At 39.7% G+C, this 14,263-nt stretch overlaps 1 protein-coding gene across 1 annotated transcript in view; it reads right to left on the bottom strand.

The window, feature by feature from the left end:
- Positions 1-14,263, bottom strand: part of TPK1 (thiamin pyrophosphokinase 1) — a 314,655-nt gene that overhangs the window by 130,717 nt on the left and 169,675 nt on the right. The window contains exon 5 of the mRNA XM_050891078.1: positions 330-425. Within this exon, the coding sequence (XP_050747035.1) occupies positions 330-425 (96 nt within the window). The remainder of the gene's footprint in view (positions 1-329; positions 426-14,263) is intronic.

The following is a 14,263-nucleotide window of genomic DNA, read 5'->3' as shown; positions in this document are numbered from 1 at the left end:
CTTGAAAATATATTTACATGCCAAAGTGGGACTCCTGCTTTGAACACCAGCCACAACAGCTCTTCTGCACTTTGGGTAGTTCATTAACAGAAATCAATACAAGCTGCCTTTTAAGAAAGCCAACACTTGTTCATTGACACACTGTGTAATTCCTTTTAGCAAAAGCGTCAATGCTTACAAGGTGTGCAGTAAATTATGGCAAAACCGCAGAATGGCAAGGCTACAGAAAATATTGTTTCATTTCAGTGCAAACTTAGAACATAAATGTAAATACATTGAGAGGAAGAGTAATTGCTAAGAACCAGAGACAAAAGATGTGTTGCCTTTACCTGGAGGCCCTTCTGCTCTATCTTTTTCTGGAGTATCTGAAGGCACTTGGTAAAATCTGTGAGATCCTGATCCATGGTCTCAATTAACTCGCATCCCTAGTGAAGAAGCAGCAAAATGGAGAGAAAAAAAATACTGTCAATCATCTTTCAATTTCGAGAACTAATGCTGTCTTTGGTGAAATTAACGGCAGTCAACAACTCTTAACGTCCCTGCATGGAGATGCAGAATTAAGTAAAAGACTATTACCCATACAGAGCCCAAAGACCATAGGTCCCAGCTGAACAAAGTATTATGAAACAGCAGTTTGACAGGCACAGGAGTAGATATTCAAAACCCATCGAATACATTTGTGAGTTTGGATAAGCATGTTCTATGATGCTCTGCTGGATGGACAAGTTCTGGTGTAGTGAGCCCTGGGTGATCAGTAACGTCCAGGATCAGGTTCCAGGAACAGGTTCCAGGAAAATGACTGTCCTCTCTGGTGCTACAGTTACTATGTTTCTGCAACATACATTCAAATGTGTATAAATGCAACCATACAAAAGTGTTCAAGCTTCCCGGAACCAGTGCAGTTGTACTAGTTAGTTTGCAGTGATACAACAATTTCCTTGCAGTGGGGTAATATGGATGAGAGCATGTTAAAATGGAGAAGAGCAGGACTTCAGATTTCTTAATTGAGATCTAAAGCAATTCCTAAGCCTCTGATAAAAAGCTGAGTAAGGAAAGTGGAGAATATCTACCACATAAAGTCACTATTTAAAGAGGTTTCAAGGATACAAAATACCCAATACAGCATCGTAAATTAAAATAAGAACCATACACACTGGATTTAGAGGTTCCCTCTCCTACCACTTCAAGGTCCCCTTAAAAGCCTCGTAGCTTTGTCTTTATCTGACAGATTTTATGTTTCTGCTATACACAATAACAACTGATAAGAGAAAAACATTCAGACTACAGAATCTTTGTATGTGTGCCTGTATGTATAAAGTACATTATTTTGTTACATCAGTAAAAACCCCAAAATGTTAAAGTTGCCTTAGTGGTAAAAATAAAGGTACAGAAGACAAAATTTCCCAGATCAGTGCATGGATGCATGGATGGAGTTTAGTGGATTGCATGCAACAAAATAATGAGCCTCCAATATGAAGACATAACACTATCACTGAAATGCTTCCCCACACAGCCAATGCATATAAAACTATCATGCAGTAGGGGATTTGGATGAAGTGGAAGAGATAAGGGAGGAGATAACGGCATGCTTTTTATTATACCTCTTCTCCCTCCTCAAAAACTTCTGAAAGGAAACCTGGTCAAAAGCGGTAGCCATTCTGATACCTGATATTGCTCTAAATACCTTTTCAGGTAGTCATAATAGGCCAGCCGAGGTGAACCATCATATAGCTGCAACAGCACATGTAATCAAAGACCTCCCTTGCAGAAGCGATGCTGCTGACACCACGAAGAGGCTAGGGAAAATGCAGCTGGAGCCTGAACTCAGTGCTAACCATCAAACAACTTGAAGAGCTGCCATGTCTCCACTCTTCAGCAGGAAGGGCCGAAACATAAAATTGGCAGAGGGAGAAGGGACACAAGCCATCTGGAGTCTGTAATGAACATGTGAGTTGTGCAATGCCAGCCAGAGACACCATGGGAGCCCAAGAAAGGTATAGGGATGTTCAGGCCCACCCAGTAAGGTCACAGTTGGATCTGAAAACTACTGAAGAGAATTTGTTAATCAAAGCCACTCTAAATGAAAAGATGTCTCATTCACTAAGAACGGGGTGCTCTCAGACAGTCTCGTTATCAGCATTGATAGTGGCAAGAGACACCAAGCTGTGAGAAACTGTGAACAGACAAAACCTCCCCAGTCTTTCACAATCAGCCTTTGAACAGCACGAGAATGTGACAGATGAAGACTAAATCAACGGCAGGGACAGCTACTGCTGAGCATGGAAGAAGAGACAGAACCTGAGTTACCAGCTCTCAAATTAGCAGTAGAGAAGGAAGGTCTTTTATCTTTTGCCAGGGCCATTGCTTGGCTTCACAGCACTGGCACAGGTGGTTTATAGGTACCGATTTATAAATAAAAGATTTAACCCTCACTCTCCCCCAGCACTCTGAAACACTCCTTCCTGCAGTCACTAACAAGCTTGATCTTCTCCTTGGAAAATCAGGTTTTGGCAGCTGCAGGCAGGCTGCAATTCTGCTTTCCACCCAGGGAAGACCAAATTGTCTGGGTTTTTTTTTTTAAGTGATGATCTACAACAGCTTAAATTATTCTATTATTTATTATTTTATGCTTTCTACTATTAAAAACATTTCACTTGAGGTTAGTGCTTGCCTAGCTTCTCAGGATGTTCTTTGATAAGAAAAATATTTCAGAGCAACTACAAGGTACTACCAAGGGAAGATAACATCAGCATGGTGGCTGGAGAGCACCATAGGTCATTTACTGCAGCTCCAGAAAAAAGCTGTGATGCACCACACATAGACGTCCTACATTCAGCCCTGCTACTGTCTTCTGCACATATTCACAATAAAAGGCCTCAAATACACATCACAGAAATGCAATCTAAATGTGTAAACGGGATGTCAAATGCACAATTCATTAAAGGCAGGTTACTGTACCTATGATACTGATACCAAGAGGGTACTGTGGCAGCAGTAACTAAAAACGAAACCTGGCTTAACAGTGGTATCGTGAAACTGTTTACTCACTGTCTGCACCTTTGACATGTTATACAAGTACTGCTGTAGATCATACTGAAAAATGTTGACAGAGTGCCACCATTAAAGCTACCACTTCCTTCAAATTGAACTGTGGTTTCTCATTCTCTTTCCACATCAAGCAGATAACCAGTTCTGGAATTGGCAGAGATTTTAGAACTGCTCCTTTTGCCACAATGGCAAAGAGACTGGTGTGGTCAGACCGTACTGGGGAAGAGGACAGGCAGCAGCACTCGTATCTTCCTGCATCCTCTTTATAGCCTTGCTGGAATTAATGTCTGTGCCGTTCATGTTCACTGATGGTAAGAGAGTTTTAGATAAATCTGTTGCTCCTGCCATATCAAATCCAATATTTTATACCACAGAATTGGACGACAATTCAAACGCAGTTCTTATCAACCTTCACTGTATTATTCCCGAATGACAAAAATCTTCAAGACAGAGCTTTCCAATGCAGCCAGGGTTTAATGAAAGGACAGTATAACAATTGCAAGATAGGCAATAATGCTTGTAGTTTTATAGATACCTGCTCAACTTAATAACATTAACCTTTGGTAAGGAAGTTAAAAAGCCAAACAAATTTAACATTAGGAAAGGTTAGAAAAATCAATACCACACAGCAGGAAAGAAAACAATAGATTGCATCTGATGACGATATAACTTTGCTGAATGATAGGATGAGGCACACAGAATTAGGCTTTGGCTGTTCTGTCTTATTATAGCAGTTATGGAAGGCACATTGCTAAAGAAGGAGGAGTGTGCCAGACACACATAATAGGATTATTGAACCCTATATTTCAGACAGACACTGAAATCAGACAGGCACTGAAATGTCAATCTGAACATCTCAGCATTTCTCCCACTTTTAGAAAAATTATGCATCACAGCATGTTGTGTGTTTGAAGAAAGCAGTGTGTAGGTGTCCATTCCCCCATGTCCTTATTAATCTCTTATTAAAAGAAAGTAATGTTTGTTCTTTCTCTAATCTTTCTGAGCATAAGAATATAATTAGGACAGAATACACAAAATATCCTAATTGGTACTCTATCTCCAAGGCCCTCCTACGGCAAGCCATTTGAGTCTATCTTTTGAAGCCTGTGTCTGGCTGCGCTCACTGAGTGCACCAGTAATGTCCAGATCAGTCTTAACAATTCCTGTTGGACTGAGGCTCGATTTTGAGGTATCAGTCTCAACACAGATGCACTTATGTATAGCGTTAATGGCAGACACAGGAAAACCATATATCCTCAAGTTAAAAGAGAAGAAGGGAGACAGCTTATAGAGCCTCTCAAAACCAAAGCACAGACAAATAAAGTTTAAGGAACCCATATAAAATGGTGTTTCTAAACACTCTCCTTCCCCTAGACCTTACCTGCCCAAACAGTAATGCACCCAGTCAATCCCAACACCTCACAGACCAACTGAGTAAGAGCTATAGATTCACAGAACTATTTCAGTTGGAAGCAACTTTTCAAAGTCATCTGGTCCAACCTCTCACTCAGAGTAGGTTAGATTTGCTCAGGTTACTCAAGGCCCTTTCCAGTCTACGTTGAGCATCTCCCAGGATGGAGACCCCACAACTTCTCTGGGCAACCTCTTTCAGTGCTTGACCACTCTTGTGGTGAAATTCTCTTTCCCAGTGTCAAACTGGGATCTCCTGTATTGCAAATTGTGGTGGTTGCTTCTTTTCCTATCCCTGCTTACCTTAAAGAAGAGTCTGGTTCTGTCTCCTCTCTGCCCTCCCATTAGGAAACTGAAGACAGGAATATGATCTCCCGTTCACCTTTTCTTCTGGAGGCTGAACAAATCAGTTTGCCACAGCCTTTTCTCACGCATCATGTGCTTTAGACTTCCCTAACATACATTTCCCTTACTTGTGCTATATTGGCGTGCAATATTTCCACCTCAGAGAGCCTGAAGAGGTCAATTAGCAGCAAGGAGGTAGAGGGTTCCTAGTTCCCTCTTCTTTTTAATGCAAATTTCTGGCCCCAGGGAATTTCATTCATTTCACCCCTCTGGTATCCTCTTCCACTTTTGCCCACTTTGAGAATAACCCCAAACCTCCACATTCTTCATATACTAGCTGCAGTCACCTGAATGTTTTGAACCCCCAAACATTTTCATACCCAAATATGCAGACAAGTATTTACACTCTGAATTGGACTCCATGCAGTTGATACTGAAAAACAACTGTAGGAAAAAGCGTACATGGATGCCAGCAAAGTGCTGCTCTAGACCAGGCATCGATGAACAGAAAGGGACCACAGGGTCTGACTGCAGGTCTTGGACCAGGCCTAGCAAAGAAGATGAACATGTGGATGCATAATCAAACAAGTTTAACAGATGACAGTCATTATGTTCTGCCACCTTGTCTATAATAGGAGGGTGGTATTGTGAGACCAGAGCATTCAATCAGCATCGGAAAGAAAAAAAACTAGTCTGGGAACCATTTCTTGCAGAGATGGCAGTCACCCAGACAGTGGTCATCTTTATTGTTGGCCCAGTGTTTCACACCTGATCCAAAACAACTCTCCCAGAATGGAAACCAAGTCTAGCATGGGATAAAGATGGAGCAGGCTAGAATGTCACATGAGGTTTCTGAAAACATTTAAAGAGACAGGATGGGAGAAAGACAGAACAAGAACATCTAGCTTGAGCTACTGATAGGCATAAAAGCTGCATAGATTTCCTACAGGCCATAAGTTACTGGAGACTGATGTAGTAAGATAGCACCAAAACCCTGAAGCTGGTTTATCTGTGTGAATTACAAACCAGCAGGAAATTAGTGAATTTAATCCTTTTGCATTTTGGGAGTAGGATGTAAGTATGGAAGGCAAACTAGTTAAATTCACTGATTTCTTTTGGGAGTTTCAGATACTGTTGAACAACAAGTATTGAACAGCTTCTCTTTTGATCAGCTTAATTGTATGAATTGCCTTTTGATTTTTGTAGTAGAGAACAAAACAAATATGTGTAATTGGTGAAAATGATTTTGGATATTTAAATAGCCAAAAATACATAATTAAGTGAAATGCATTTTCTTTCAGTTTTGGACTCAAATTTGGCTGACTGCTTGGCATCAGCGCAAAGCTAATACTGCACAGATTGCTTGGCCCTCAGTTCTGGGGTGGATGATGTTTTGACTCGTCCAATTGCACATTAAGTGGCGCTGCCATTCAGATTAACTAAAAGAATTTATTAATCATGTTGAAGCATATGCACTGGAAGCCAAATAACTGAAATCCGCACTCAAGTGAAAGCCCTATTACTGAAAAAACAAACCAAGAATGTTTGGTTTTGACCATCACTTCTAACCTTATATAACACCACTTGATTTATTAAACAAGTACTATCTGGTGGCATGAAACAAAACCAGTAAATATATGTAAACATATGCACACCTCAGCAAACCAAAAGCTACATGAACTTGTCAAATTTGACAAGCGTTTAAAAAAAAAACAAACCAAGAGCTCTGTAGTTGAAACTTTGACTGCAACAGCTGCAGCCTCTCCTCCCTTCCCCTATTTCTATTTTGATATGGTCTTTTTCAAAGTAAATAAAATGTTTCCTGTTTTTGTTTTTAATGAGGCAGCATGTGGCTTCTGGTGGAGGATAGCTTTTTTATACTATACATTTGATGTTGAGCTAGCAACAATGAAAGAGTTCTTCTGTATTAATTAGGTTGTCCCCTTTCAAAAGAAGTCTATTGTTCATGAAATCATGGCAATTACTTAAAATGAACAAAATATGAGTCTGTTTAGTTGGTATTTGACCAATACCAAAGAAAGCCAACATGCCTTCTTTGCCACCTGTAACAAACTGAAAAGCAGAAAACCAAAGGTTTCTAAATCTGAGAAACCAAACCCAAGCAAAAAACCCTCACAAATTTAAAACAAACAACAGAAACCCACAGCACAGTTAACATTCCATTTGCTGGATAAATTCCCAGTATTTATCTGTACTGGAGCAAATTATTCTGATTTATTAAGTTTGGTGAATGAGAGCAAACATCTTAAATACTCACCCACAGGTCAGAAAGTGCAATAAAATATAAATCATTGCAACACCTTTATCAGAAGACCACTAATGTCTTTTAAAACTTTTAAGGTTTTAAGCGGAAAGGTAAGAGTGTTGCGTGAGAAAACTGAGGCAGAAAGGTCTGTCAGGACCTGCAGTCTCATATATACAACCCATATCTCTCCATAGCCATTTCTGGCATTTAAACAGTAGACCTACATTTGTACATCCCTGTGCAACCCAGACATGTTATTTCTCCGATCTGATGATTAAAACTGAGCACAGCACAGCAGTGACAGCCACCTGCTATTTTTGGATCTTCTCTGAAATTTCCCTTATGCGCCCTTCCTTGTCTGCAAAACAAAGGTTCAGAGAGAGGAGTTTTAATTGATGGTCAGGCTCCCTCTATAATGAGTACTGTGAAAAGCTTTTGTCTATCAAGCCGATTAGGCCCTTTGGATCCTAACCTATTGATAGGACTGATTATGGTACCTTGCTTTTCTTGGAAAGTAACTTGGAAACAGGAATTGCTACTCTATCTGTGTGCATTTATGTATGAAGATATGAGGTAGCTCGTGTAAGGGAAATCACAGTGCTGGAATAGCACCAGTCTCTGACAGAAGGGAAGCACATGCCACTGATTGTAGACAGCATAAGCCACTACCCAGTCGTGTCAATGAGTCTTTTGTGTTGACTTGGATGCACTTTGAACCAAAACTAAGAACTGTATCATTTCTAAAATGCTGTAACTACACTTAAACACGTATTAAAACTAATACTATCTTTGGCACTCGCAGCAATGACAATGCAAATAAGAGTCAAGCACTCTCCTGAAATAAAGCAGGAAACAGAAAAGCTGCCCCAGCCACAAATCCTATGCCCCACAAAGCTGAAGAAATGGGGCATGCAGTATTCCTTGCAATTCAACCATTTGAGGTAGCTTTTATGAGGTGGGAGGGAGTGAGAAAGGCTATCTGCATTTCAAATCCCACAACACTTTATGCACAGTAACCAAGCAGTTTTTTGTTTTGGTTTTTGTGGTTTTTTGTTTTAAATTAAAAGGACTTCAGGTTAACAGCTTTTGCTTTTTACCACATAGGATGACAGACACTCTAAAGAACTAAAATTAATAAGCAGACACTGTATTTGAATCGACTTCAGTTTCCAGACTGATTGCCAATTCTCAAGATTCAATCTCAAGGTAAGAAAAACAAGGAGAAAACAGCAAGGCTTGTACTGGGGTGTTTTCAAGGATTCGGGCTGGCAAATTTTAGCCATCCTAAACACTATCTCAATATGATCCTTTGCCAGCAACCTAGGGACCCAAGAGCACTGTGACTGCAAAAAATGCATAAAAAATAGCAAAAGAGATGTTAACCTGGATGGCATAAAATTCCCTGCATGGCATTTCTAATCAGTAAGCTTATTTAAATATATATGACCAGTACAGCTAGTCTCTCTCTCTCTTGCATTCCGACAGGCTTTATGCGAGAGAATTCTTGTTCCTTAGCTAGTATCTACCAGTATATCCTTAGTTTCAGATGCATGTAATTGATCTGAAAAGAATTTGGATTGTGAGAGTGGAGGTGCATCTCAGGTATCGATCACTGGACAGAATTGAGACCAGGCCCCAAATGTGTGCTATGCTCACAAAAAAAGGTACTTCTTACACTGTTTACATGTACAAGATGAGTACAAAGGTATTTGAAGATTTTGATTACCTAAAGACAGCAAATTGAAAAGAGAAATATCCTCCTATTGTGGATAAAATGCCAAAATTTCTGCTATCAATACAATTCAGTAGCTCATTTTTCTTTTTGGTATTGGGGTATTAATGAAAATAGCAAGATTAGTCCCAAGACTGATCCTTCAAGGAAAGTCACTGATTACTTCCCACTGCGTGTTAGTTTTCTTATGAACAGCTGGCTGCCTTTCATTTGTGTATTAAGTTCTAACTTTGCTAGGTATGTGACTAGATAATACTTCTTTTTTTTCCTTGTTATTGTTCTGTCTGACAGTTTCTAAAACCTCTCAGCCTCAGCTAAGAGCTGTATGTCACAAGGAATAGAAGAAACTTTCTGTAGGGGGAGTTTATTCATTGTCTAGAATACCCCATCGTTTCAGGATCATTTCATATAGATCAAAAGGAGAATGCTAGACTATACATATCCTTAGCCCAATTCAGGTCAGCTTCTGTGTTCAACATTTTAAACAATATGCGTGGCCCCTCCTCTTCCTCCTTCAGTTTTGCAACCTTCTTTCCAGTCATATTTCTCCTTCTCTATTAAGGGAATGGCTAATTTAAATTTATGGATGTCTGCTTTGCTTTTTCTAGGCAGATCATCTGGGACAGGCAGATTATATAACATTTCCAATATGTGCTGGTGCCTAAGAAAGGCAGCAGGTTTACATCGCGGAAAACTGGGTATCTCTGAGCACTGCTACACCAGGTCTACATCCTGCTTATATATTTATAGGATACCAGAAACAGTAATGCAGAATGAAGTTAATATTTGTTGTTAACTGTACATACTCCACGTTAACTACAGCCAGAAAATTAACACATAAAAGAGATGTTGCTTTTGGGAAGTAATTGGAGGAAAGTTCCTATCCCATGCTTCAACAGATTCTCATGTCAGAAGTACCAATGTTGTAAAGGGTGCCAAAATCAAAGGGCACATTGCTATTTATTTAGCTATAGTGTTGTGTACTGAACTGAACTTTATGGGTCCAAGAATTATAAAGACTGACTAGATTTTGCAAATGCCTAGTCTTCATGCAGACCAGTGGAAACAGGTTTTCCAAATTCAAAATAAAATTAAATTGTTTTGTATTTCAATAAGTGATATTGCAAAGCTAACAGCAATGAAAATTGTTAATAATAATAATAATAACAGCAACAACCACCACCTAGCTTTACAATCCTTTTCCATCAAAGATCACCAAACCATCTGGGAGCAATGAACACAAGTAATTGACATGCTGACATTTTGACAGACATAAGGGAAAGCTCAGGAAAATTAAACCACTGCCCAGCAGAGCAGTTCTGACTTCATCACTAGCAAGTGTTCCACTGAGTACAAACGCATTTCCAAGTGAAATTCAGGATATTTGCTATATTTCTGTATAACTGAGGTAGATTCTTGAATAATAAAAGGTCACACATCATATTCACACAGTTGCTGCATTTTTGATTTGTGGAGGGCTTCAACTACTCTGAATTGAAATGTGAGGTTGCTGAAGAAACATTCAGTCTTTAGGTCTGAGAGCGTTTGATTACTTTGTAAGCTGGAAACCAGTTTTATCTTCCAGGTATACTTCAAGGCCTGCTTTTTCAATAGGCAGAGGTTGCAGGTTTAGAAACAGAGAACACCTTGTAATTGGGCTGTACATCCTTCTCCCCATCTCTCTTTTCCACGATACATAAACAACTACTCAGGGGACTCTTCAATTAGATACCAGAATATCCAGCTTACTGTACTGAAAATATTTCCATTGCGCATGTGAAATGCTTCAAGCTTTGAACAGGTGACAAACATTACATCAAACAAAATAAATAATGTGTAGCCAACTAACAGCAATGACTCTGCAAGCAATACAGAGCTTTCCAGTAAGAGATTTTGCATTGGTATACCCTAGGTCTCTCCTAGCAGGATATTCCTTGGCTTTATATAGTGACAGTGATTTCTGAAGTCTACCAGTGTCAATTCTAGCTCTTCTTACAGATAGCTGTGGTCCCTGGCAAAGGCAAGCTAACACAACATAATAGATACAGACGTTACAAAAGGCACTGTACAGTCATCTTCTTGTTCTAACAGCGTCTGTTCAGAACCCACTCCACTAACCATCCTGTGAGCTGTGATCAGTCGCAGTCCACTGGATAGTTTATATTTTAAGGGATATATGTCCATCTCCAGAAAGCAGGGGTCCCAGTCTGATCTCTGTTAATGCTGTAGTGTACGCCTTAAGGGAATTACCCTGAACAGACATCTATGTGAAAGGTCAGATCCCATGATCTTCCCCAACATGACTGACAGCAGAATTTGGCTTCATGCATTTGTTGTTGACACAGGGCAATGGAACAGTCAGGGCACATTCATAATTCAAAATGCAAGCCACAGCCATTTGTGCAAAGAGTTGTAACTGGTTTGCAGGAACTGAATGTAGCAAAAAAGCAGAGTTACATATTGCACTAAAATATGAATGCAAGTGTCAAAAGGAGCTGGGTGCACACATGAGGGCAGACTGGCCTAACAGACTATCTGGAACATGCAAGGATGCAAGACAAGCCATTTCCTTGACTGCTGCCTAGACAAAGCATAAGGCTCATGAACATCCTGCTGTGCTTTGAGCTTCCCATCAGTTATACAGGCTAGCATGATTGCTGTGTGAACCTCACCTAACATTCATTGATACCAATACTCAGGACAGTAAGGCACAATATAAAATTCCGTAATGCCCTATTCTAACACATAATCACATCTGTGAGCTGCTGCTTCTTTTCTGCTTTCCTTCGTTCTACCCATCCTCTATTTTAAACTACTGCTGTTAGAAAGAAGAGAAAAAAGGTATCAAGACCTGCTTGTGCATTTTGATCAGAGATCTAAAAAAAGCTTACAGCTTCAAAAAGCTGTGAGAAGAGACATCGGAAGCTCAGCAGGGCTATCTGTGCACATTTTGAAGGGGTAATTTTAAATTTTTTTTAGCTCATGCAAGTCTTCCACACATATTGATTATTTTGACTGAAGCTTGCCTGAGTGGTAAGTCTGAAGCGGATCCACGTGGAGATAGCAAGATATGCAGATACATACTCCCCCAAATTCTGAAGTTTTCAGAACATTTGGCTCTTTTCCAGCTGGGGTTTACAGACAATGGTTATGTCTTTACTGTAGTGAATGCTGTGATTGCAAACTGGGGTGGACCTAACCAAGCTTTAGTGGGCAACAAAACTCAGCCTAGGCTCTACCTGAAAGCCTCTACCTGAAAGCCTCTGTCTTCTCTGGTGGTTTTACAGTCTAAACAGATCTAAATACTGTCACTGCTCCTGGGAGGCCAACTAGCTCGTTCATAGCTAGGTAGGTTTTCCCAACGACCTAGTTCACAGCTAGGCAGGTTATGTCTGCACTGAGCAAGCACAGAACAGCCCTATGAGCAAATCAATGCCAGACCTTACTCTACCACTCAAAAGCCTCTCCCTGCAAAGCAGCTTCAAGCAATGATGAACTTTAGTGACTGCCCTTTAACCCATCCTGTTACATTTGTCAGACATTTCTGAAGGTATAAGGACACTTGCAAATAAAACACTCTCTAAATGTTTTCCAGGGCTGGATTTGCTGTGAGAAGGCAATTAATACAATAATTGGATGATAAAACATGGAGATTAAACTAACCTTTTCAGTCATCCTGTCCATCTTTCTAAACAGAAAGTTTTTCTCCAGTACACTCTCAAGTGTCGTGTTCAGTTTAATTAAAAGATTTTTCAAGCCTCGGAGGTTTTGCTTCTTTCCAGCAGAAAGCTGTACCACACCACAACAGATCCTGCTAGGTGTTTCTCCTGATACTTACCAAAGTCTTTTTTATGCAGCCATATCCCTCCTTGCACGTAGGAGTTACATAAGTACATATCGCCAGTCCATGCGATGCCCAGTAACACTCTCTTTCCCAATCTTTCTTTAAACTCATGTTTCAAAATCCCTAGCATCCAGAGAGAGAAAACATAAAAGTAAAGCCTATAGACAAGCAAAGCAGCCTTTCTCTAGTGACAGAAGGCATTAGAGCTGCTCTCCTTTTTGCAGGAACTCATTGTGCTTTTCCTTACATAATGGGATGGCAGTCCTGTGCCTGAATTGGACCACAAAAATTATTTGTGTTGAGAGGCTTTACTTTTCAAGCTGCAGATCATATTCTAAATGTCAACAGATGCCAGTACATTCAGACACTTAACAGTTTCCCTTAAACAAGCAAAAACTCCCCCTACACCTTTCATTCCATGTCTGCCTAATTACCAGTTGTCCACCCATGGCATCTAGAGACAATGCCCTACTTTTACTATTCATTGCAAATTAGTCATCTCTTTGCCGGTCTTCAGTTTTATAATCCACATCCAAAAGAATCAGAAGGAAGCTGTCTTGCGATCAAGGTACTGAGACAACGTTCATCAGCTAAGGGTTCAGGCACTGATGCTGCCATGGGAATCTTGCATGATCTGGGCAAGCTGTCAGTGCACAGCCCCACAGTCATGTTTGGGCACTAAATGGTTCCTAGCTTCTGTGGGTGTTAGGCTTTGACTTTGGCCTCCCTCCATCTCAGTCCTGCAAGTGTGCAATAAATTAATACTTCTAGCATGCACTGTGAAAATAAGTGAATAAGCATTCAAGAGGTAGTCTATATGGCAACAAGAACCATCATGATACAGACATGTAAGGTAGCCATAATCCTAATCAGATAAACAACTGCTTAAGGCAAACGCCTACCTCTCCTCCACAATTTTTGAAGACATAGCCATGCATGAATATCTGTGCTTTTGCTATATTAAAATTCTTTAAATACTTAATTTCTTCACCTTGACTTTTACAGAAAAAAAGAAGTTAGCATAAAAAGGTAGCAATCGTCATCTATTCTGCATCCCCGTTTTAGCCATCATAGAAGCTTTTGCTTCCTTTGGAAATTCAAAAACTGAGCGCTCTAGAATTACATGCTGCATCAAGTAAAAATAAAAATACCACAACAGAGGAAGTATGCGACTCGCTTATTTTTCATTTGAATGAATCACATTGGAGACCCACAGTGGAAATGATTTTGCAGCAGATTTAAAGCAAAACCTGTTTTTCTGATCAAATTATATTGTTACTAAGTGAAAGAAGACAGTTATTTAATACTTTCTTCATGTAACCTTGAAGAACCACTGTTACACTTCTAGATATTTTATGTGAAGTCAGTACTTTTATTCCCTAGATATTTTAACTCTTTCCAACTTTTTTGTGCACGTAGCACAAATGAAATTCAAAACTGCAGCTTTCAATCAGATAGTTTTTTGAATGTGACAGTCTAACACTAAAATTGGTACCTGAATGCAGTCTAAATAGAATATAAAATACATTGTTTTTAATGGATTCACTGGAAAAAACCGTAAAACCACTGTGATCAATTCATTCAAATTATTATTAAGCAAATAAAGGATTTGGCTAGA

This window comes from Gymnogyps californianus, chromosome 2 (genome assembly GCF_018139145.2).
Source record: "Gymnogyps californianus isolate 813 chromosome 2, ASM1813914v2, whole genome shotgun sequence".
Taxonomy (NCBI): domain Eukaryota; kingdom Metazoa; phylum Chordata; class Aves; order Accipitriformes; family Cathartidae; genus Gymnogyps; species Gymnogyps californianus.
The sequence above is the reverse complement of the archived record's forward strand: the minus strand, read 5'-3'. Positions and strand labels throughout refer to the sequence as shown.